General features: G+C 41.0%; 1 protein-coding gene across 2 annotated transcripts in view; it reads right to left on the bottom strand.

Annotated features, from left to right (window-relative positions):
• Nucleotides 1-2,915: 2,915 nt before the first annotated feature.
• The window catches only part of astn2 (astrotactin 2), a 299,114-nt gene continuing 277,116 nt past the window's right edge, over nucleotides 2,916-24,913 (bottom strand). For both annotated transcript variants that reach the window (XM_080304251.1, XM_026173680.2), the window contains 3 exons: nucleotides 9,163-9,263; nucleotides 7,934-8,117; nucleotides 2,916-4,875 (listed from right to left, as the gene is read on the bottom strand). In XM_080304251.1, the coding sequence (XP_080160377.1) occupies nucleotides 4,638-4,875; nucleotides 7,934-8,117; nucleotides 9,163-9,263 (523 nt within the window). In that variant the 3' untranslated portion in view covers nucleotides 2,916-4,637. The remainder of the gene's footprint in view (nucleotides 4,876-7,933; nucleotides 8,118-9,162; nucleotides 9,264-24,913) is intronic.

Genomic DNA, 24,913 nt, shown 5'->3' with positions numbered 1-24,913 from the left:
CGGCAGAGTTTACTTCTACGTTTAGAAGATAAATTATTGAAATTAAACAATGATATTCAGCGAGTTTAATTATTTTACAATGTAACGCAAGTACCTAATACCTAAAAATGAACAGTAATTAGTTACTCTACTTTTTCAGTGGAAAAGTAATTTAATTACAGTAACGCGCTACTTAGTAACGCATTACACCCAACACCATGGCCATGGATAGATGCAAGAAGTGGCTGACATCCAGAAATCCAGGCAGTGACTAGAAAAGGCTAACATGAAGGACAACACACAGGCTCTGATCATGGCAGCACAACTACAGGCCTCACTATCCACCACATAGTAGCAGGATATAAGTGTACCAGTACATCTTTAGATTATCCGATCCACTTCTAATCCAGCATATGGGAGACACCAGTGAAGGTGTTGAGAACAACAGGGCTGACATCCCAGTTTTTGGCAGACAAGCAGCTTCTGGCCAACAAACCAGAAAATGGTGGTTGACAAGGAACAGATGTGGCAATTCCAGCGGATAACAACAACAGAAAGAAGGAGCATGAGTCTCCCCTAGGAAAACACTTGGGGGAAGGAACAAATGGAGAAGATTTGGAAGGTAAAGCTTAAAGGGGTCCCTGTGGTAATAGGAGTATGAGGAACTGTGACTCCAAAGCTGGAAGTGTGGCTCCAGCAGATTCCAGACACAAAATAGAGGTGCCTATCCAGAAGAGTGGAGTCCTAGGAACAATTAAGATACTGCGCAGAATCCTCAGAGTTCCAGGCTTATAGGAGAGGACCTAAGCTTTAATGCACACAATGGAAGATTTTTTATATAGAACTCATTCTTGTTCATTCTGTCATCCTTCATTGATACATTGGCATGGAAATGTGAGTGGTGCTCTTGGCTCTTGAATGAGCCTAATGGCCCAGTTTGTGAGAATGAACATCAAACTACTGATTTTTAAAGTGCGGTTAATGTTGCATGACTGGAAAGAAACTGGATCTGAGCGTAAAGGAATAGTTTGTCGAGGGAGGTGGAAAGAGAAAATGCTTCCCAGCAGCTCACATGAAGACCTTCAGTTAATGACATAATTTAGTGTAATTCATAGGGGATAGCTGGTAGTTCAGTGACTGATTTCCCCCTTTCCAACTCAATGTAAATATTTTTCTGCTAGAGCATGCAGTAAATTGGGTAAAACTTAAGAAATAACAGAATTGCACTCTATTCTACAATTGCTAACAGCCATTTTCATCAGCGCCTCATTTTCCTTTCATTCTAATTAATTGTGATCCAGTTATTGCGCCGATATTGTGCAACTTCATTGTAGTGGTTTGCATACCATGGGCTTCTCTCCTGTGAGGTCCGTGTCATTTCAAGTCGGGCACATTAGTCATATGAGCCACATTTAATTAGCACAACCACAACTATAAAACACCATCTGTGTGTTGATACATGCTGGATATTGATAATCAATACTGCTTACTCCTTCAACCTAATTTTAATTAATTAGATGAAACAAAGTACAATGTAAATTCAAACTATTGTTCCAGTGTAATAAAATCGTGCAAAGACAGATGCTTAGAATAAACTGATTATCTTTTTTTTTGCAGAATTTTTCTGATTCAGTAGCCTGGCAGCATTGGCAACCTTAGTTTACATAATGTTACATCTAACATTATTTTAACAGGTCGTGCTTCCCACATAATTGACTATAGGGAAAACTGCTTGAATCCAAGTGATGTAAATTCCATCATCCACAGGTGAAAACCAGGCAATTTGTGGATGTCAGCCTCATACTCCAATTGTTTGGGTGGACTTGTTTGGCAGAAATCATACAACACCACACTAAACATACATACGTCCTTGAGGCAGACTTCAAGTGGATGTGACACAAGAATAGCAGACATTAATAGTCATCCATGGTGTCTGCAGCAGTCATAATCACTACTTCGGTTTACCATGTCAGCATGCTAAATTTTGTGAAATACCACAAAACATAAAATAAGTGGAAGGTGCTTTAGCTGTGTAGGTAACAGGTCATAAAACAAGGACTACTGAGTGATGTCAGTGCCCATATAATGGATGATGGATCCATGGTTTTTAAATGTTTGAAAAATCTTTGTAATTCTTCAAATAGTTCTTGAGATACGGCACTCAAAACATCCAATATCAAGCTTTTGGATGATCTAGAGGAAAATTACTGTGGCTCATTAGTCACTGGCTTTGAAGATTTTTGGAGACCATTACGTACAATTTCATGGTGATCCTTCAAACACATGTTGAGATACTTTATTTTGGGCAGAAAATTGCAGGTCTACACATAAACTAACACTGTGTAAAGTCTCATATCCTGTCAGATATGGTTAATATTCTTCCACAGGTGGAATATTACCCCATAGGCAAAGGCATATGGATAAGTTGAGTAGGTGCAGATATTTCAAAAGATGCAGTACTTTCCAACAACCATCATCAGTTGTGAATGTTTTAACACGAAAAAACGTTATACTTACCACAGAAAAAATGATTTCATGAACACTATATGTTTTAGATATGGGTTTACACGTTTTCTTTTGAAAAACTGAGCAATATTAAACAAGGAAGTGTGAGCGTATCAAATCTGAAAGTACTCAACAGGCTTTTAGGTTTGAAAGTTGTGACAATTATCCAATCACTCACAGTAATAACTTTGCGAGCGTTATTGTGTTGGAAAGACACATCAAAGTCCCCTTGTCTCTCTGTTTTTTTTTTTATGGATTGCATTAGTTACCAGAAACTGACGTTAACTGAAAAATATGCGCTTCCAAACAAAAGTATTTTTAATTACAACAGTACAATCGCACACCAGGTGGAAAATAACTACCAGGTGGGAAATAACCAATAAAATGAAAATGGGGAAAGCGTTACAAAAAAAAAATAAAAAAATCAAATACACAAGGAAAACATTTTATTTGCAGATGTGGCAAAAAAAATTGGAATACATGTTTGTTGTGGGTTTTAGCCACTCACGATGACTGAGTAAGTGGTTCAGATCTGTCTGAGACCCAGGTCTAAATCTAAACGATTAAGTCTGTTGTAGTGGAAAAAGAAAGATCCTCTCATTTTATACATGTTGTTTTTTTATATTTCACATTCTTCAGAAAAAGACAAAGCCACATAATAATACACATATTTTTTTTTACAATTGAAAATTTACAATATAATAATTTATTATTACAATTCATACAACATGAGATGAACATATTGAAAAGGCATTGTTTATCTTCAGTTAAACAATATCCATGGCTTTGAAGATATGTTATTGGACTGAAAAACAAGAAGATTAAACAGACCACATGTGATTCCTACAATCACTGATTCTTCACATTTCAGTGTACAGTACCTCATGTTTACATCTGGGTCAGCAGTAATTGTCCTGTTTTCTACTGTTGGGAAAATGTTGGTCAGATCTACTGCTTTATTATCACGCTTGCTATATTTATCTGCAAAAACAAAAATATAAAAAATGTATAAATTCTGCTGTGAGGGCAGAACTTTTGAAAACCAGTTAACATTTTCAGTTTTAGCTTTAGATCTGATATAATCTTAGGTCTGTTACTGCTTCTCTTATATGCGTCTCGTATATTTCCAATTTGCAGGACTTATGCTACAATGACAAGTCGTGTTTCAGTCACAAGCAATAACTTATCATTAGATTACAAACACATTACATGAACTTGCAAAAGTCTAGATATAAGATTCGATTTCATCCACCGCCCCAGTATCAGAATTCTTTATACTAATACTAATAGTCTTATATTACTTAAGTAATATAACATGGCTATAGGTACTGCAGTTCGAGAAAGTCATACAAGAAAATGATTCATTCATTTCAGCAATAAAATTAAAGCTAACTCAAAAGTCTGGATATAATGTCTGAATGCCACCTACTCCGTCTTGCATAATAATTTCACTAGGCAAATATCAATCCTGTTACCACACAAGTCCTTGCTGTTTCAAGTGAATCAATCGAAGGTCATGTAAGTCAAACTACATGCTTTCTCACTTACCGATTTTAAATTCCTGAAGCAAAGTGTAGTTATTCTTCTTAATTAATGTGAACTTAAAAACAAGTAAGTGATTTTGGCTTTAACACAGTTCAGTTTCTCCTTTCGAATGAAGGTAGTAAAGGCAAATAAGTTATACTATGGATATTTCCTTTTTTTCCTCTTTCTTTTAAGTGTACCAGGAAAGCTTCAAAGCACCAAAAAGGAACTATGATCTTACATTCAAAGTATTTAAGTCAACCAGTTTTCTTTTGTCTGAATAATATTTTACATGTTCACTCTGCAGTCTCTCATTGATATGTGCAATCACTGGCATCACTGGAGAAATATGTCAGTTCTGGGATTTTTTTTTCTGGGATAATTCTTTCTCATAATAAAAGTAGGCCACACAAAAATATTTTTTTCGGTAGCTTTAACACAACGTCCAGTGAATGAAGTCCTGTGAGAGTTTTTTTTTTCTTTCAGCCTCAATCGATTTGCAAAATGCAACAGTCGAGTGAGAGGCAACTGCTGCAGAGTGTACTGAAGAGGTACATCAATCAGTGATGTCATTTTGAAAAAAAAAAGAAAAAAACAAAAGACGAACTGCTCATTTCGTAACTCCTGTCTCATCGGAGTTTGGTGCTGCTGTATGTGTTACGCTGTACAGAAATGAGCTTTTCCATGCAGGCAGTGCGACTGTCATGTAAAGAGCCATGCCACATATTGGTGGGAGGTCGTGCCTCTTCACTCCGGCAGTAGACATATGCCATGGTGTCGGTGCGGCTCTGGATGTGGGTGCTGCGCAGGAGGGACCGGCAATAGAGGCTAATCTTCTCCACCCTACGTAATATGAGGTTGGCTTTTCTGTTAAAGAAGATAAAATCACAAAAATATGACTTTTATACTTAAATCATTATGTTTTCTTTCAAGTTTGCTGTTCGCAAAACAACTGCAGATTACATGAGATCGCTGGAGCAAAAATTCTTTTAGAGCAAAAGGAATAATCTTGAAGTTTAGGCAACAATGGACACAAGCAGAATTACTGAACAATTTCAAAAATGTATTTCATAATGAATATATACTAGAGCTGTACAGAAAATCAAGGTACTATACATTATATATTTCTGAGGAATATATATCTAATGTATAAATACCTAAGCTTGTCTGGCTGATGTCCATCTTTCTCATCGTAATAATGATGCTTCAGTTCAAGTCATGACCTCAGTGTAAACCACTTTTACCACCTTTATTCAGTACAAAAAACACTGACAGCAGTAATTTGCAGCAACATGTTGTTTCATAGGCTCTCTCCTGGACTCTGTTGTATTCACTGGGTAAGCAAGTGGCAAGGCTTTAGCTATCAAGTAGTACTATAACATGTTATCATGCATTATGGGAGATGTTTGGTTACTTATTAGAGTCTCTCCAAGTCATATCTTTTGCCTCTAAATTAGACAAAGGTAACAAAAAATACCTTATCTTAAGTCATTATGGTAATGCTGTTGCAAGTTTAAAGACCACAGAACAACATTTTGTACCCATGTCTTACCAAATGCATCTCCAACAGAGCAACAGCACATGCTTGTTCTGTTGTTCTATGGCTAGGATTTTTATGGAGCATCAAAGAAAGTCATTCATACAAATTATAAGCAGCTGTTGATGAAAATATCTATAAAATGAATTGGGATTATAAAGGCAACAGATTCATCCAGCAGGCACAAAATGCCCTGGTTTAAAGATACCAGTTTGTTCCTAACAAGACCTATTTTTAATGCATTAAAAAGAAAAGTGGTAAAAAGTTAACACATGAATTCAAACAGAAAAAAAAAAAAAGAATCAGGATTGTGCCTTTATCTGTGTCTCCACATATGAATTGTCTGCACAAATGTCACCAGATTTCAAAGAACTGCATCTGAGTCTCTCCCATCCATCTGATAAGACTGCCTGTCTGGGACAAAACCAAGACATGCAATGGCGCATTTTGAGTTCTTGGGTGCTGGTTCTGCTTAACAATACATCAGAGGCAGCTGTCTAGAGTGAGTGAAACAAAGAATTTTGTCTCAAACTTCTGGAGTCTGGAGCTGAAGTTTAAGCCATGACTGAACCATATGCCATGTCAGGTCAGCTCAGATTACAAAGGATTTATATATCTACTTATCTATATATATATATACAGAGAGAGAGACTTTACAATACATATGTATATATATATATATATATATATATATATATATATATATATATATATATATATATATATATATATATGCTAAAATGAAAAAGGTCCATACAGAGAAAAACACAATTCACTTTGTTTTGAAAAGCAGTGTCTGCTACATCAACATCTGTCTTTAGTTAAGCAAGGAGTACAGACATCCTTTTCACTTATTCGCTGAAAGGGTGGTGGTGGTGGGGGTGGCATTTTCTCATTTCCCCTAAATTCTTACGTCTGAAACAACAGAATACCAAACACATTATCAAGGCTGACTAGGAAGCACGTGACTCAGGGCATAAAAAACCAAAACAACAGAAAATGAAAAAGGTTGAAAAAGAGAAACTAAATTCATTCAATTATGAAACAAAACAAAGAGATCAAAAACAGAAAGAAGAAAAAACATGCATTTTAAGTTGCGTCTATGGCAACTCCTCGGTTAAGATTTGGCCTTGCATTTATAAATTTCATTAAAAGACTGTTAAGCACTGATTAAGAATGCAGTTTCAGGGCATTCCAGCCGAGGACACTACATAACATTATAAGATGTTTGCATTCAGAGTAAGAGTAAAAGAAAGCATTAACCATGCACACAATGTACAAATACAACCATTGCATGAGGTGCTGTAACAATGGTGGACATGTGGGGGGCCCCTGGGATTCTCAGCTACTGGAGTAGTGCTGACTGTGCTTATGTTTCACTTGGCCATGCTGTTACCTTTTAAAAGGAACCACCAATAGAGTCTGCTTGTAAATTACCACAACGAGGCTCAACCCTGCCAACTTCAGGCAGTAAATAATCTCCACTCACTCCAGCCCTCCACCCCCTCGCAGCCGCCCACACACAAACACGCATAGACAAACACACTATCCAACTACTCCAATGCCTATTCTAAGTCCCAGTGGCTGACCTGTGCCTCCCACCCCCCTTCACCAATCAGAAAGAAGCATAATCAGACCAAAGTTATTCCTTAATTATTATATTATTTATGGCTTGAAAGGAGTACTTTCAGACAGTGGGGGTGGATTAACCAAAACAATGTGCTGTAACTTAAGATCACATGTTGCTAAAATCAGTGCCGGGCCAACTGCCTTCTCAGACTTACATATATCAATGTTTTGTTTTACGTATTTTAAACATTTTGTTTATACTTCCTCTTTTTCTGTTTTGTTGGTTTATACGCTTCTGTTTTCATTTCACCATACAGTCGCGCTGTCTGTTACTATCAGTAGGGGTGACCCTTTAAACGGGGTCATGGGTGACAGGATGTCGGTGCAGTACAGTGCAGACACAGATGAGCTTTTTATGAGAAAAAGAGGAAACGGTGCTGGAGGTTGAGCAGGGTCTTAGCTGAATATCACGTTTAGTGTTTGGCTTGGCTGTCAAACGCTGTTTTGACATCACCATGGTGATGTAAGGAGCAACTGTAACCCCAAAGGTTTTATGATGACCTTGCCCACTGGCTTTCCAGTAGAAGCAGTTTGGGAGCCTATGTGTGTGTGCATGTTGTGCAATGGTGCTCCTGATTGAGTGTGTGTGAGGGGTGAGGTTACTGACAGACTGGAAAAATAATGAGGATTATTTTTCAAGACAATAAAACATCTGTTACACCTAAAAATCCTCAGATAGTTATAAAAAATGACAATATGTGAAATATCTTTCAAGTCTGCACAGTTAAAAGCTCTGGTTTCACATTCAAATATTCTCACCTGGGGCCTAGCTCATCCTCGCTACGCCAGACAAAGTCTCCGAATTTTTCATAATGAGAATTGTAGTGATGCTGGACTCTGTAGAGCAGTGGAGGAGGAATCTCCATCAGCAAATTGTAGGCCATCTGCTGCTCTTTGCCGCTGGTGTAGCCATTATACAAGTTGTACACCTTGTCTGCAGTTTCTGTCGGGAAGAATAGATGAATGAATTAGAGACTGAAAAACAGAGAGGGAAGAAGTGAGGAAAGTAAATAAGAGATTAAAATTTTAAGGGAATATGTAAAAATACATGCAGAAAACATACAGAATTTTAAACAACAGGGGTCAGATTGATTATCGGCCATGAAAATAAAACTAAACAAAAGAAAAAAGAACAAAACAAACCAAAAAAACTGCTGTGCATTTTTTTGAAAGGTACGTTATCTACTTCATCCATATTCCACATTTATCGGTAGGAATTCTCCATTCAGACTCAAAACTTGTGGAAGACATGTTACATAGCATTTGAGGTGTTATTCAGTGGAGTTGTTTGTAATATAAGCACTCTGTCTTTAGATAAATTCTGAGCTCCACTTGGGCTATTACATTTACCTGACCTCCAAAACGCCACTCAGTCCCTTGCAATATCTAACAGAAGCATTTGCTCTTATATCAGCACATACACGATTGCCTTTCAGATGCCTCTCCTTAATCTGAATTATTTTGGCAGTCGATTACTTGCTCACTTGTTGGATGTACTTGTTTATGCTACTCTTAGGAGACTGTGCTAGTCATTACTGAAATGAACATGCGGGATAGTGTTCATGAATTTGTGCATTTTTAGTAGCAGCTGCCCACCCACAGAACTTTCCACCCCCATTGGTGCATTTTTTTGTGATTACAGCCTCACTCTAATTTGTCCCACCGAGTAAATCTGGCCGTACCTCCTAAAGCACTCTCCTTCCCATATTTTGGATTCTTGAGTACTTTGTTTGACAAATTCTGTCTGCTATAATTAAAAAATTAAATTGACATTACAAATTGGTAGAGTGTGCCTTTACATTTTGCTAACCATAGTGTGCAATCTTGCATGTGCACATTGCATAGGTAAGAGCACAGTAGACAAAGTAGTGGATAAGTAGCCATTCAGGTAAACTGTGATTACATGAAAGCGATGCAAGGAAAAAAGCAATATTAAATAAAGATGAGTACAATAAAGCAGAGTCCCAAAAAATGATGGGTGAGAGTACCTTCTGCTCGCGTGTCATCCACCACTGGACAAGATGTCCGTACTGAGACAAAGCTTGATTCAGAGTAACTACCTCGGCTATCCACTGCATAGAGAGTAAACCTGAAAGTAACAACAACAAAAAAAAAATAGCACCAGTAAGCACATCATTTATAAGGTAAAATAAGGTACAAGGGAAACAGGTAAGGTACAAGTGAGCAAAAGGTACTCAATATTGATTTAAAACCATATGTATGTCCTGTCACCAAAGAAAATACATTGTAATTTGTGGTGTTACTTTCAGAGAGTGAGAAAGCATGCACACAAGGGAAGAAATGCTCTTTAAAAAGTATTGCAATTCATTGTCAGCTACAATTTACCCTAAAGGAAAAAAAAAAGTCTAAATTCTCTGTCCAGTTGGCATGTGGTTTCAGGAGGTTGTTGGCAGTTGAGAGATTCAATAAACTACCTGTTTAGCAATTGACTGATGGACACAGGTGTGGCCGACTGATGGGAAAACAGAAATTAAGAAAGGAAGCAGAACTAACAACAATAAAAGAAGGTGAGTATTTTTTTTTATAATAAAGCAGGAAATGCAGGGCTCCTGTGGGTCATCAGAGTACCCTTTCTTATTAAGAGGCACCTGAACCATACCCCACCCAATTGACCAGATATCAACAACCTTCTCTTCCTTCTGCACCAGGAGCTGCTTGACTACATACATTGACCTGGCTGAAGCATGTTGAGAGGAGGAAAAACAGCAACAAAGCTGACCACCTTGGGGAAGTTGGGAAAGGGCTGCAAAAGGGCAGCGAATATGCATAAATTCAACCTGTACAGGCAGATCTTTGGTGGACATCCAGACTTTCAGGCCCATCTAATGACAGGAGCAAGGCTGTTCAAACCTTCCTCCACGCAAGGTAGCACCTGCAAATAAGTGGCTAAGCTTAAGGAACTAACACCTCTTTCAGTTATGGAAAGAGCAAAGGCTTGTAACTGTGAAAACACTGGAAAGGTGAGAGACCTGTGAGAAACCTTTTTGGCAGAGAGTAGGTTGAGCAATACGATGAAATTGTTGACAGAGAAAATAGTTGTGTTACCTTCTGAGTTTGGAATAACAGCTACAAAGTCACCAGAAATGTGGAACCACATCCACAAAGGAATAGGAGGGAAGGACATAGAGCGAGCCTACAGGATGATGATTACAAGGTTTAGTTTTTGAGCAGGCTGAACAGAAAGCAATAAAATCTCTCACATCCCCTCTCATTTCTAGCCTGTCACCATGTGACGTGTGAGTATTAATGTCTGTTGATGTCAGTGAATAACTTAAGTGGCCGAGGAATAAAGAATTACTCAAAGGCGCAGCTTCCTGGAACTTTAACATCTTCCAGTACTTACCTCACCTAACTCTCAACCTCCTGGGTAACCAGCTCAAACTGGATGAACATGGGTGTATTATCAGTCTAATGGTGCAGACCAATAACACTCTGTGAAACGCCACGTTATTGTGGTGTTATTATTTGTGTTATCCCAGAGATCCCAGAGACTATGATGTCAGGGGTTTTTGCCCTGGTAAGGTCTCCCTGAGGAAAATTGGCCCTGAAGGGCAGACAATGAACTATCCACATGATCCCTATGCAAGACCAAGGAATCAAGGGACCACTTTACCTTGTCGGAGACAGGGGTACCAGGGGTGCGCCCTGGAGCCACCTTGTGGCTCAACACCCACAGGAGGCTTTTGCAGTTGAGGCCCAACTGCTGGGGCTGACTCTTGGGAAATGAAACATCATCTCTCTTGTGGGGAAGATATCTGAGCTAGCGTGCCAAGTTGAGAAATACTGGCAAAACATAACCTCACCTGGTGCCTCGATGGAGGCTAAACGACATTGAGTCCAAATGACCCATGTTTGGCACCTTAATTTTTGAGGAGGTATGGTTGCAAGGTGGTTAGAGCATTTGTAGTGGTAATCCCAGGACCCAATGATGGACACAGAAGGGAGCTATCAAGATGAGAAAAGGGTCCTCTCAGGTTTGGTTAGCTTGTGGGACTCCAGGGGCAGCTGACTGGTTCTGGGAGGCCCAGAGGAATGAGGCTCTGCCAATAGTTAAAGCAGAGCATTTTGCAAGGTGTGGGAGGAGTTCAGTGAGGCCATGGAACAAGACTTTCAATTGGCCTCGAAGCAAGGTTGTCCTCCCAGAAGAGCACAAGGCTGTCCTCCCAGTAGGAGAGACTGTTCAGGATCCCAGGTCAGCTGAGAGACCTGGGAATGCATTGGTGTTGCCCTGGATGACCCTACAGGAGGTGTCCGATGGGAGGGAAGTCTGGACTTCTCTGATTAGATTTCTCCTCCTTTGACCTGGCCCGTGACACGTGGTAGAAAATGGAAGGATGGATCTTGGGCTAAAGGAATTCACTGGCTTCAGGGAGTGCTCTTTATGTGTAATTAACACCAGATTGTCCAGACTGATATCCATGGAAACTAGGGAATTTAAGTCAGTAGAAAATATAAAGGTGCAAACTCATCTGGGAGACACTTTTTGACATCTTCGCACTTTAGATTTGCTTGGCTAAAATGCACAAAAAGGCATCAGCAAGAGAGACACCAGTCAAGCCACTTTGAACCAAAGTACAGAACTGGAAGACAAAATCTGCCATTCTGCTTTAACTTGATGGATGAGAAAGAGAAAAGGAGCTTTTTCTCTCCCGTGGGTTCCATAATAAAAACTTGCTAGAGAGTAATCTTTAAATGAATGCCTTGCCCACTCAGCTGAAGCTCACTCTTGTGTCCTACCAGTCAGGTAATTCAGTACTGTTATTGCTCATTCTGTGGTATAAGAGAAAGGATTTGGTAAAAAACAAGGGGAGAACAGTTTACCGGGCAAGAGGGTCTCTAACACATTTTTCATTCTAGATTTTTGGATCATGAATAGGTAAGTGCATTCTAAATGCAATGTCCACTGGCCTGTCAACAGTAGCTTGGGCTGATTAGCTGCTACACTTATTCTAAGTCAAACCCTGGAGTGAATCAGATCCTTCTGAGGCATTCATGGCTAGAATCAGTAATGGGCTTGCACCATAGGCAGACTCTGATGCAGGAATTGGACAGAACTTACAGTAAAAATAAATAAATAAACTCCAGCAATGCAAATCTCACAGGAATCAATCAAAAGCAGAAGACAAAACCTGGGAGGACAACACACATCAAGGAATCACTGACAAAAATACTGTCCTGTTAAAATGACACCCCATTATAAAGAAGCTTGCAAAACCATCTTCAGCACTACTGTCACTACTGTTAGCAGCAATAATGTTAAGAAATTATTTTCTGCATGATTTTATGAGTCTCTCACACTGTTGTTGAGGACCTTTGACCTAGTCTTCTTTACAACATTGTTTGAGTTTATTGAGGTTTTGGGCATTGTTTCATGCACAGAGCAATTCCAGCATTGCACACTCCAAATTCAATCAGAGCGAAAGTCTAAACACAATAACAGTAAAAGAAATGCGCTTGTGCAGGGTAAATAATGTTGGTGTTTACTGTGATCACATATTATGGACAAAGTTCTCCCTCTATTAGAGGGAATAATAAATAATATCCAGTTATGTGTCAGATTGATTTTTCAAAGAAAGGAATCAAAAGCAATTAAAAGCATAATATTTTTAAACATTGTTTTCTTTGCCAGTGGGAAAATTTTTAAGAAAGTGAATAAAGTACTGAGAAATATTTAAAAGTACTTATAATATTAACTTTATGCTTTCAGAAGTACTTTCACAGTTACCACTGTAGAGACAACAGAATGGCAAAAAGGGAAACCACATAACAGAAACAAAATGAATGACTAAATTGAACTCAAATGTTAAAAACATTTTGACACACATGAAAAATAAAGAATTAAATTAAACTATTACTAATTTAATAAAAGTTGCATTTTTCCTAAGGCCATTTGGATTTGTTTCATGCACTGTGTTTTGAGATTTGTTCCCTTGCTGTCAAATGACTGTTTTGTTTGTAACATGACCTGTTTGGACATTGCTCACATAGTTTGTCTGGTGTTGTTATTCAGCAGGGTGGATGTGGTATTCCCCAAGAACCTCACTAAAGACACACGGACCTCACTGGCTCCTCTGCCCAGCAAAACAATGCCAGCATGTAACAGTCACATAGTTGAAATTATGTGGTCGCATACCGTGCAGATGGCTATAGTAACATAGGGGAGAATAACAAAGCAAAATGCAGTTTGGTAAGCGTGTTGGGAATAAAAATCTGATATTACAAGTTTCATCTTTTTCCTTTTTTAAATTGCTTAAACGGTTGGATCAATGCTAATTTTTCACCCTGCACAATTTCACAGCAATTGCGAGATTCTTATGTACATTTAAAAACCCATTTAAGTCAAAAGATTAAGCCTCTCAGTGGCTCAGCTGTGGAGAAGAATCACATGCATTAATGATTACAGACAGATTTTAAAGAAAATGTTTACGAAATTTAAAAAAAGACATTAAGATCGTCTTGCACAACAACAATACACGGGGGTATTTAACTTCTTAATGGGTCTCATTCATACAATAGTAGAAGCAGAACTATGGGTATAGTGTCCGAACCCCAAAATGGCACTAAGTGATAATAAAGTTCACATAGGAGAAAGAAGCAAATGGCCACCGTCTGGCCTGCCACAAAAATGTCAAATCATCAAGTAAGAGAACTGGCAAGATATGTAAAACCACCAAGACTATCTCCACCTTACCCTAAGAGGCACTTTCCTTTGTCTCTTTGCTTTTCTCTCCACATTGCTTGCATATAGCTCATCACTGTTTATCCCCCATCTCTAATTCAGTGTCTGTCACATCTATTCCAATCTTGTCTGGCTGCACATGGCTTCTTTGGAAGGGGCTTGGTTTTGTCCATGTGCCATAGTTTTGAAAGCTCAGCACACAATGAACTGGACAAATGGCAGATTAATGTTTGAGTAAATTAACAATGTTGCCATTAAAGTAACTATTGTCCTCTAATTTAATGAGACAGTGGAGAGATGGGTGAACAAGAGATGACAAGACCGAAAGCTCAGACACAGCGCAAGGGAGAAGGAGTGAGGGAAAGTGATAGTGAGAGAGGATCAATTAGGGCAGTATTTTTGGCACGCCGAAAGAAGCTAGGGCAGTAGGGAAAGCCTTTTCCATTACATCAACATTTGGACACACATCAGATGACCCTGTCCATAAATCAATCAAAGCCAAAGAATTGTTTTTTATTGCCTGAAGAATTTGTGTCAGCTTACAATATCTCATTACTTTGAAATCCTCCAGCCTGAGTGGCATTAGACTGGTGTACCAGCCCTAAATAAAACTGCCTGCCTTTTAATGTAAATTAGAAAAATTAGCTCAGCTCTGAATGAGCTCATTTGCAGATCACAAAGACTCCACAGTCCAAAGTAATAATGACAACACCCCATTAAAAGTCATTCACTTTTAAATACTGGATATTTCTGGAAACTGGAACGTCAGGAATACAGTGAATGACATCTCACACCCTCAAAGTGATCATTTTGTTGGGTGAGCTAGTCTCTACCATCCACACACATTTTAAATCTGAAATGCATCAGCCCATTTTGACAAAAAAGCCATTTCTGTGTGAAAGAATATTACATGTTAGGGTGCACACCCACTTCTGATTTAACATTTGTCATGTGTTGGCAAAACAAAACTGAAACAAATGTATGTTGTTTGCTGCTGCTTGCTTTGAAGCATGTCACTGGTTTGAGGTTCTCATGCAGCTCTTTACTCTTGATAGCCATGACTATTAAGTTATCATAACCACAAATTTGGCATTTTCCTACTGATTGGTAGCCCAAAATCAATAAGGGAGAAACCAAAAAGAAGGATAGACAAAAATGGAAAATAGTTGGCATTTTTTTTAGAATGCTGTCATTGTGATTTAGTGTGTTGTGATTTAGTTCTGTGTATGTTACCTTTGTAAACCAGTAGCAAGCTGTGAGCAGTCACTGCATGGTTGGACACACTTGCTAAGGCTTGCACTATGCTGTTGAGTCATGCAATACTGTGACAGATGAGTCATATTTGAAATTATTATTATTATTATTTATTTTTTAAATATATAACAATGTCATAACAAAACGTAATTTGGGAATAAGAAATATTGCACTGTTCATCCTGTTACATTAAAACATGTAACTATGAACTGAAAGTAATAGTTACTGTTTCTTAAAGAGCATGAGACTAGCTACTGAGCCTTGTGCCCACACAGTTAGGCTAACACATTTCAGACCTGTAAGTGATCTGAACAATTCCTCCAAAGCTCACCAAGTAAATACTGCATAGAAAACAAGCAATGAGGTCTGTATTTAATGAGTGACCAGTGCCTCCAGCACTATAAAAAGGCTTCAATAAGTACTTTGTTCCAAAGACAAAATTGCTATATGAACAAGTTCATATAGAGACTACAGAAGCCTACTGAAAAAGAGGACACTGTTATCAAAACGGAGCTTTGAGTAGGGCTTTGCACAACAAACCTTTGAGAGAAAAGTTAGTTGAGGCATTTCATCACTGTTAGGGAGGATGCAGCCTAATAAGAACTCACCTTTGCAAAAGCTATCACAGTAGCCAGACAGTCACAGACAATAAAGAAGAAACAGACTTGTTTGAGAGGTGACACGAGTGCTAGCCAGGCAACGATGGATGTGGTGCACTTCAAGAGTGGGAAACCGCATAAAAACAATGCCAAGGAGCTGACATGGAGCTATCCAAACACCAAGAAAACAGTGCAGAGCAGATGGGAACATAAAGCATGTCCTAAATGTGGGAAATCACCCTGCCACCCAGCATGGCAGTGCCCTGCTAAGAATGCAGAATGCAACAACTGTGGTAAACAAGGACATTATGGGAAAGTATGTAGTTTCACCACGAAAATTAAAAAAGTTGAAGAGAACTTGGGTGAACTGTTGTTAGGAAAATCACAAGGTACCATGGGTGGCAGATATTAACATATAGGACAGTGAAGTGGCCTTCAAAATACATACTGGGGTTTGTGTTACAGCTGTTCCTAAGCAAGTGTTAGCAAGCACGAGTCAAATACAGATAGCTGGACCTAGAAAAACCCAGAAATTGTCCTGGTGGAGCAAAATTAACTGTAGTCAATTGTAATCTTTATAGTGCCATGTGGACAATATCCTATTGTGAACAATGGAGCTTTGTGAACCGGTTAGGGAAGTTCATACCAAATGTGACTGAAAAAAGATAAACAACTAAGAAACTTTGTGTCCAAGAAGAATCCATGGTGATGGGGTCATAAGGAGTACCAAGGATTTTACAGCCCGAAGCAGGAACTGTTTCTTGCCCCAGGAGCAACAAAAAACTCATCTTATGGTCTGTGTGTGGTGATCAGAGATGGGCAGTAACGCGTTACTATAATCCGATTACTTTTTCAAGTAACGAGTAAAGTAAGGGATTACTATTGCAAAAACGGTAATTAGATTACCGTTACTTTCCTGTAGGAACGCCGCGTTACTGCGTTACTAAAACCGTGATTTTTTGCGGGAATGTCTCATGAAAGTGACGTAAGCAAGTGCGACATTCGTGAAAACAGCTGTGTACAGATCAACAATGGATCATATATCGAGTGCGGGAGAGAGTATGAGCGTGCAGCGTTTAAAGCGTGGAAGTACTGACCTTATTTTAAGTTTGATTAAAAAGTGACAAAAAAATTAGTGTCCGTTGTGCGTGGGAAGAAAACTTCTTTTTAACAGCGAAAAAAAACCCCTAAACTTCCAAGAAAACACCAAGTGCACTACGAAGTAATGGGAAACTCACAGAGAAACTCGCGGCTTCTTCCGCTGACCGCTGCGGCACACCTGCACCAGGGTAAACCTCCGCCTACCCGACTCCTGCTTTACAGGTGAAAATAGAGCAACAGGACCGCTAGTCTTTGACTTTATTTATTTCTGCTGTGTTTTACTTGCATCTATTTGAAAGAGTGAGTGTAAACACACACAAAAAAATTATTTTATGTGCTGGAATGTGCAGAAAATAGGTTTAAATATTAAACAAATTTCTTCCAGTCAGCGAATGTTGCATATAATTAAATTTTTGCTTGATGCATAAAGTTAAAAGATTAAAACGAATAAAACAAGTTTTTAAAAGAGACTTTTCCATTTGATTACATTTTGTATGATGGATTATGTAGAAAAAGTAGAATTGGGCTGAAAGATCTATCACTTTATCACCTCTTCAGGTTGTAAATCGTGTTTTTAAAAAGTAACTAAGTAACTAAGTAATTAATTACTTTTGAAAATAAGTAATCAGTAAAGTAACGGGATTACCTTTGGGGGGAAGTAATCAGTAATTAGTTACTGATTACTTTTTTCAAGTAACTTGACCAACACTGGTGGTGATGATACAAAAGATAGAGAGATATGGCCACCATATCTCTACTGATGAAAGATACTAAAATATATGTCAAGTCTGTGCTGGATAATCTTCTAATAAGTGATAGATACCAGTTGTGTGTGAAACTTGTTTGTTTACAAATCGTAAAATTCTGTGTTGAGGCTTTGGCCAGACAGGACCAGTTGGAGGGATTGGTACAAGACTACTGGACTAAGAGGGCAGGTCTAGGTGTGCATGAAAACCTTTTTACTATGGCCTTCTCAACAATCTTTGGTAAAAATGCAGAGAATGTGATGGTCAGACAGTGTGGTGTCACGGACTAAGCAGTAAGATAGGTGAGTTAGTTCTCAAATACAGCACACGCATCAAAGAAAGGGCAAATGTAAAAGAACCTCTAACACCGATCAAATTTCTAGACAGTTCATGGCAAAAACTAGCTGGGATCTATTCACTCTAAGGGAAAATAGCTTTTTTTATTTTACTATTTCTTCTACATTCAGATCAGCCCACCAAGATTCAGAGATGTAGTCCTTTACTTGACATTGATATTTCCTTAACACAGCATCCGTAAGATACTTCCAAACGACAAAATATCACAGTCCTCAGGACATGAAATGAAAGAGTTTGCAGTTAACTATAGCTTTGAAAATGTAATCAGCAGCCCTAAATACCCTCAAAGTAACACTGAGGCACTGCATGCTATTCAAACTGTTCAAATCTGCTTAAAAAACTCAGAGACCGTTATCATGCATTGTTGGCCTACAGAGACGTACCTCTGAGAAATGCCTAGAGCTCTAACCAGCTACTCATGAGCAGTTGCCTGAACACCACATACTGGAAGCCTATACTTCCAGGGAGGGTGCAGCCAGCTCTGCCAAACCTGCAATCATTGCAGCACAAGGAAAGGGCACAAAGATGAATGCATGCCAAGTCTTTCAATAGGAGGTACAGAACAAGGGACCTTGCAAAGTTATGACCAAAGGCCATCTTTGGAACTCTGATGTAAAAGCACAAGGCACAGTGATGATCCATACACAACAGCTCACTGTTCAAAAGGGGACACTGAGGAGAAATCCTTACCCTCAGGCTCTTGTACCACTGGCACCAAAGCCTCAGGGTGAGAATTAGCAGGAACACCAACCAAAACTGGAGTGTTCTGCAAAGTTAGGGTCTGGGACTCAGCAAAAACCTCAGAGCACATCTGACATCAAGAGAACAAGGTTACACAGAAAAACAGCAAAGCTGCAGGGACTTACACTATCAAAGCCTAACTGTATATTGTGATAAGGTGATTTTTTAGTGGGAAAAAGAGGTGTTAAAAACATGCCTTGAGAATATTCTGTGTGTTATTGTAGTTGAGTCATAGTTCACCACAATTTTAAAATAAGGCATATGAGCTCTAATATAATCAATTTGACATTTAACCTTTCTGAATGATGTCATCAAAAATCAATAGAGTCTTTACTTTCTGTGAAAGAGCCTAACACAAGGCAAAAGACGTTCTTTATTGATACGTACAGAGAGAAACCATGGTTGATGTTTAACCTGTATTTTTTTTCATGAGACAGCAGGCAGTTTAGGTGTTTTTAAATGTTTTGTTTAATGGCAAGCGGTGGTTATGTCTGTGCAGGTGCTGCTGGCACTCCATCAGAGAAGAAACAAGATAAAAGAAAAGCTGAAATGGTTGGTTCAGGAATTCAGGTTGGCAAAAGAATGGACAGAAGGACAGAGGAATTTAGAAAATCTGTCTAACAGGTTAGGTGTCTGGAGACACTGCCATAAATAGTCTGAGGCAATTAGAAACAGCTGAGCATGTCATGGTGCTGGGTCGTTGACCCAGCGTTTTGTGTTTTATGATTATTTTCCTCTGTTCTAGTTATTCTGATTTTGGTATTCTTGTGCCCAGTTCGTGTTCTGGATTTCCTGTTTTATTTTGAAGGTCTGTGTGTGTTGTCATTGTGTTCAGCTTTTATCCTCCAGTCGTCTTTGTGTATTAGCATCAGCTGTTCTTCCCTCCTGCGTGTGATTACCTGATTACCTTGTGTGTGTGTATACAGGGAGTGCAGAATTACAGGGAGTGCAGAATTATTAGGCAAATGAGTATTTTGTCCACATCATCTTCTTCATGCATGTTGTCTTACTCCAAGCTGTATAGGCTCGAAAGCCTACTACCAATTAAGCATATTAGGTGATGTGCATCTCTGTAATGAGAAGGGGTGTGGTCTAATGACATCAACACCCTATATCAGGTGTGCATAATTATTAGGCAACGTCCTTTCCTTTGGCCAAACTGGTGGCAAGTGGCATCTTGGCAGCTGCACGCTTGACTTTTCTCAGTTCATGGGCAGTTATTTTGCGCCTCGGTTTTTCCACACGCTTCTTGCGACCCTGTTGACTATTTTGAATGAAACGCTTGATTGTTCGATGATCACGCTTCAGAAGCTTTGCAATTTTGAGACTGCTGCATCCCTCTGCAAGATATCTCACTATTTTTGACTTTTCTGAGCCTGTCAAGTCCTTCTTTTGACCCAATTTGCCAAAAGAAAGGAAGTTGCCTAATAATTATGCACACCTGATATAGGGCGTTGATGTCATTAGACCACACCCCTTCTCATTACAGAGATGCACATCACTTAATATGCTTAATTGGTAGTAGGCTTTCGAGCCTATACAGCTTGGAGTAAGACAACATGCATGAAGAGGATGATGTGGACAAAATACTCATTTGCCTAATAATTCTGCACTCCCTATACAGTGGGGCAAAAAAGTATTTAGTCAGCCACCGATTGTGCAAGTTCCCCCACTTAAAATGATGACAGAGGTCAGTAATTTGCACCAGAGGTACACTTCAACTGTGAGAGACAGAATGTGAAAAAAAAATCCATGAATCCACATGGTAGGATTTGTAAAGAATTTATTCGTAAATCAGGGTGGAAAATAAGTATTTGGTCAATAACAAAAATACAACTCAATACTTTGTAACATAACCTTTGTTGGCAATAACAGAGGTCAAACGTTTACTATAGGTCTTTACCAGGTTTGCACACACAGTAGCTGGTATTTTGGCCCATTCCTCCATGCAGATCTTCTCGAGAGCAATGATGTTTTGGGGCTGTCGCCGAGCAACACGGACTTTCAACTCCCGCCACAGATTTTCTATGGGGTTGAGGTCTGGAGATTGGCTAGGCCACTCCAGGATTTTCAAATGCTTCTTACGGAGCCACTCCTTTGTTGCCCGGGCGGTGTGTTTTGGATCATTGTCATGTTGGAAGACCCAGCTTCGTTTCATCTTCAAAGTTCTCACTGATGGAAGGAGGTTTTGGCTCAAAATCTCACGATACATGGCCCCATTCATTCTGTCCTTAACACGGATCAGTCGTCCTGTCCCCTTGGCAGAAAAACAGCCCCATAGCATGATGTTTCCACCCCCATGCTTCACAGTAGGTATGGTGTTCTTGGGATGCAACTCAGTATTCTTCTTCCTCCAAACACGACGAGTTGAGTTTATACCAAAAAGTTCTACTTTGGTTTCATCTGACCACATGACATTCTCCCAATCCTCTGCTGTATCATCCATGTGCTCTCTGGCAAACTTCAGACGGGCCTGGACATGCACTGGCTTCAGCAGCGGAACACGTCTGGCACTGCGGGATTTGATTCCCTGCCGTTGTAGTGTGTTACTGATGGTGACCTTTGTTACTTTGGTCCCAGCTCTCTGCAGGTCATTCACCAGGTCCCCCCGTGTGGTTCTGGGATCTTTGCTCACCGTTCTCATGATCATTTTGACCCCACGGGATGAGATCTTGCGTGGAGCCCCAGATCGAGGGAGATTATCAGTGGTCTTGTATGTCTTCCATTTTCTGATGATTGCTCCCACAGTTGAATTTTTTCACACCAAGCTGCTTGCCTATTGTAGATTCACTCTTCCCAGTCTGGTGCAGGTCTACAATACTTTTCCTGGTGTCCTTCGAAAGCTCTTTGGTCTTGGCCATGGCGGAGTTTGGAGTCTGACTGTTTGAGGCTGTGGACAGGTGTCTTTTATACAGATGATGAGTTCAAACAGGTGCCATTCATACAGGTAACGAGTTATTGACCAAATACTTATTTTCCACCCTGATTTACGAATAAATTCTTTACAAATCCTACCATGTGGATTCATGGATTTTTTTTTTCACATTCTGTCTCTCACAGTTGAAGTGTACCTCTGGTGCAAATTACTGACCTCTGTCATCATTTTAAGTGGGGGAACTTGCACAATCGGTGGCTGACTAAATACTTTTTTGCCCCACTGTATATAGTGGGTGTCGGTCTGTGCTTGTTGTTGGCTCGTTTGTGTTCCATGGTGTTTAGTGTCCTCTCTCTGCGTCTCTCTGTCCCGCACCCCGTTTCGTATGTTCTCAGGTTTGTTATTTAGTTTTCCCAGTTTAGGTTTCTTTAGTCATTTGTCATTTCTCATTGCCTGTTTTGCCACTCCGCCACTTGTAAATAAACGTCACTCGCATCATCAGTCACTGCCTGCATTTTGGGTCCTTTTTCCTCCCACACCACACGGATCGCCCCGGCAGCCGTGACAGTACAAGCTGACCAAACATGGACCCAGTGGCATCTGCACCTTCCGAGGAGCTTCGGGAGGAATTAATCGACTCAATTTTGAGGTGGATTGAGCATGAGGGGAAGGAATTTCGCCACGCCGTGGAAGCCCGGCTACAGCGGCTAATTTCTGACTTTCCCTGGTTGCTCAGCTCACTTCATATTCACTGGTTGCTCACAACTCTTCATATTCATGAAGCAGATGTGAGGAAGCAGTTTAAGAACCTGAATGCTCGGAAAGCTCCCGGCCCAGACGGTGTGTCTCCTGCCACCCTCAGACACTGTGCAAACGAGCTGGCCCCAGTGTTTTCTGGCATTTTCAACTCCTCACTGCAGGCATGTCATGTGCCTGCCTGCTTCAAGTCCTCCACCATAATCCCTGTCCCCAAGAAACCTAGGATCACTGGACTAAATGACTACAGACCCGTGGCTCTGATATCTGTGGTCATGAAGTCTTTTGAGCGCCTAGTTCTCTCCCATCTCAGGACCCTCACGGCCCCCCTCCTGGACCCCCTGCAGTTTGCATATAGAGCCAACAGGTCTGTAGACGACGCCATCAACATGGCCCTACACTTCATCCTGCAGCATCTGGACTCCCCAGGAACCTACGCCAGGATCCTGTTTGTGGACTTCAGCTCTGCCTTCAACACCATCCTTCCAGACCATCTCCGAGACAAGCTTTCCCAGATGAATGTGCCTGATCCCATCTGCCGGTGGATCACTGACTTCCTGACGGACAGGAAGCAGCATGTGAGGCTGGGAAAGAATGTCTCGGACTCCCGGACCATCAGCACCGGCTCCCCTCAGGGCTGTGTTCTTTCTCCTCTGCTCTTCTCCCTGTACACCAACTGCTGCACCTCCACCCACCAGTCTGTCAAACTAATCAAGTTTGCAGATGACACCACCGTTATTGGACTCATCTCGGACGGGGACGAGTCTGCCTACAGGAGGGAGGTTGAACGTCTGGTGTCCTGGTGCAGCCACAACAACCTGGTGCTGAATGCCCAGAAGACAGTGGAGATTATTGTGGACTTCAGGAAGCACACAGCCCCACTCCCCCCCATCATCCTGACTGACACCCCCATCACCTCTGTGGACTCATTCCGCTTCCTGGGTACCACCATCACCCAGGACCTGAAGTGGGAGCCCACCATCACCTCCGTCATCAAGAAAGCCCAGCAGAGGATGTACTTCCTGAGGCAGCTGAAGAAATTCAACCTGCCAACACGGACGATGATGCAGTTCTACACTGCAATCATCGAGTCCATCCTCACCTCCTCCATCACCGTGTGGTACGCTGGAGCCACTATCAGGGACAAACAGAGACTGCAGCGTGTTGTGCGCTCTGCTGAGAAGGTGATTGGCTGCAGACTCCCATCTTTGCAGGACCTGTACACCTCCAGGACATTGCGGCGTGCAGCTCGGATCTCAGCTGACCCTTCTCACCCTGGACACAGTCTGTTTGACCTGCTCCCCTCAGGCAGGAGGCTCCGGTCCATTCGCACCAGAACCTCTCGCCATAAGAACAGTTTCTTCCCCTCTGCTGTTGGACACATGAACAATAACCATATGACTGTACCCGCCACTAACACATGACCCTACGCTGTGTCACTGCATCATTCCATGTTTGGCACTGATCACCACCTGCACTCATGTATATATCTTTCAACGTAGCACTCTTAATTCTTATTCTCATGTATATATCTCATGTATATCTCATGCACATATCTTTCCACGTAGCACTTTTAATTCTTATCCCTACTTTTATTTTTTTCCATGTCTATTTAAGTGCTATTTATGACACTATGTTTGCACTGAAGCACCGCAGCAATTTCCTAATGTTGTAAACCTGCTCAACATTTGGCAATAAACCCCATTCTGATTCTGATTCTGATTCACCCACTCGCACAGGATTTCATTCTGAATGAACTTCACCTTCACCCTCCAGCTGCTACCGCTTCCCGACACAGCCCGGCAGTGAATGTTTTGCACGGCCCGCCGGGGAATCTGCGGCCCGGCCCGCCACATGTGGAATTACCCGGCCGGTCAGAGCTATCTCCGAGAAGGAAGCGACGTTCCCGACGCCCATCGCCACAGCCGGGCCCCGAGACTTCTGAGTTGCCGGCTGTGGTGAGTGAAAAAGACACTCATGAGCCTTCCAATTTAGGGACTGTTTATTCTGGGGCTGTGTTTATTGCATTAGCTGCCCAGCCTGAAGCTCAGTTAGCTGCCCAGCCTGAAGCTCAGTTAGCTGCCCAGCCCGAAGCTCAGTTAGCTGCCCAGCCCGAAGCTCAGTTAGCTGCCCAGCCCGAAGCTCAGTTAGCTGCCCAGCCCGAAGCTCAGTTAGCTGCCCAGCCCGAAGCTCAGTTAGCTGCCCAGCAGCATTCAGCTCTGTCTCCAGTGTACCCGCTACCCGTAGCTCAGTCGCCAAATCCACCACTATCATCATCTGGACCATTACTTTAGTCACCCTCAGTTCAATCTCCTGTTCAGTCGCCACCAGCTGTGTCTCCGGTGTCCCCGCTAGCCCAGACATCAATGCAGTCTCCGTCTTCACCGGCTGCCTCTGTACGGGAGGCTGTGTCTGTGCCTCCCATTTTGGACTCTTCTTGTAGTACTTATTTTAGGCAGAGAGACAAACACCTTGATAATGTAAACATTCCTCAAGAGCTGGCCAGTTCCGAGACTGTGATGCACTCCAGGGCCTCCCCAGAGACTGAGTTTCAACCCGCAGTCGACTCTGGACCCCTGGAGGCTAAGAAGTCAGCTGAGGACTGCACCC

Source organism: Astatotilapia calliptera, chromosome 7 (assembly GCF_964374335.1).
Source record: "Astatotilapia calliptera chromosome 7, fAstCal68.1, whole genome shotgun sequence".
NCBI classification, from domain to species: domain Eukaryota; kingdom Metazoa; phylum Chordata; class Actinopteri; order Cichliformes; family Cichlidae; genus Astatotilapia; species Astatotilapia calliptera.
This window is presented reverse-complemented; position numbering and strand designations above follow the sequence as displayed.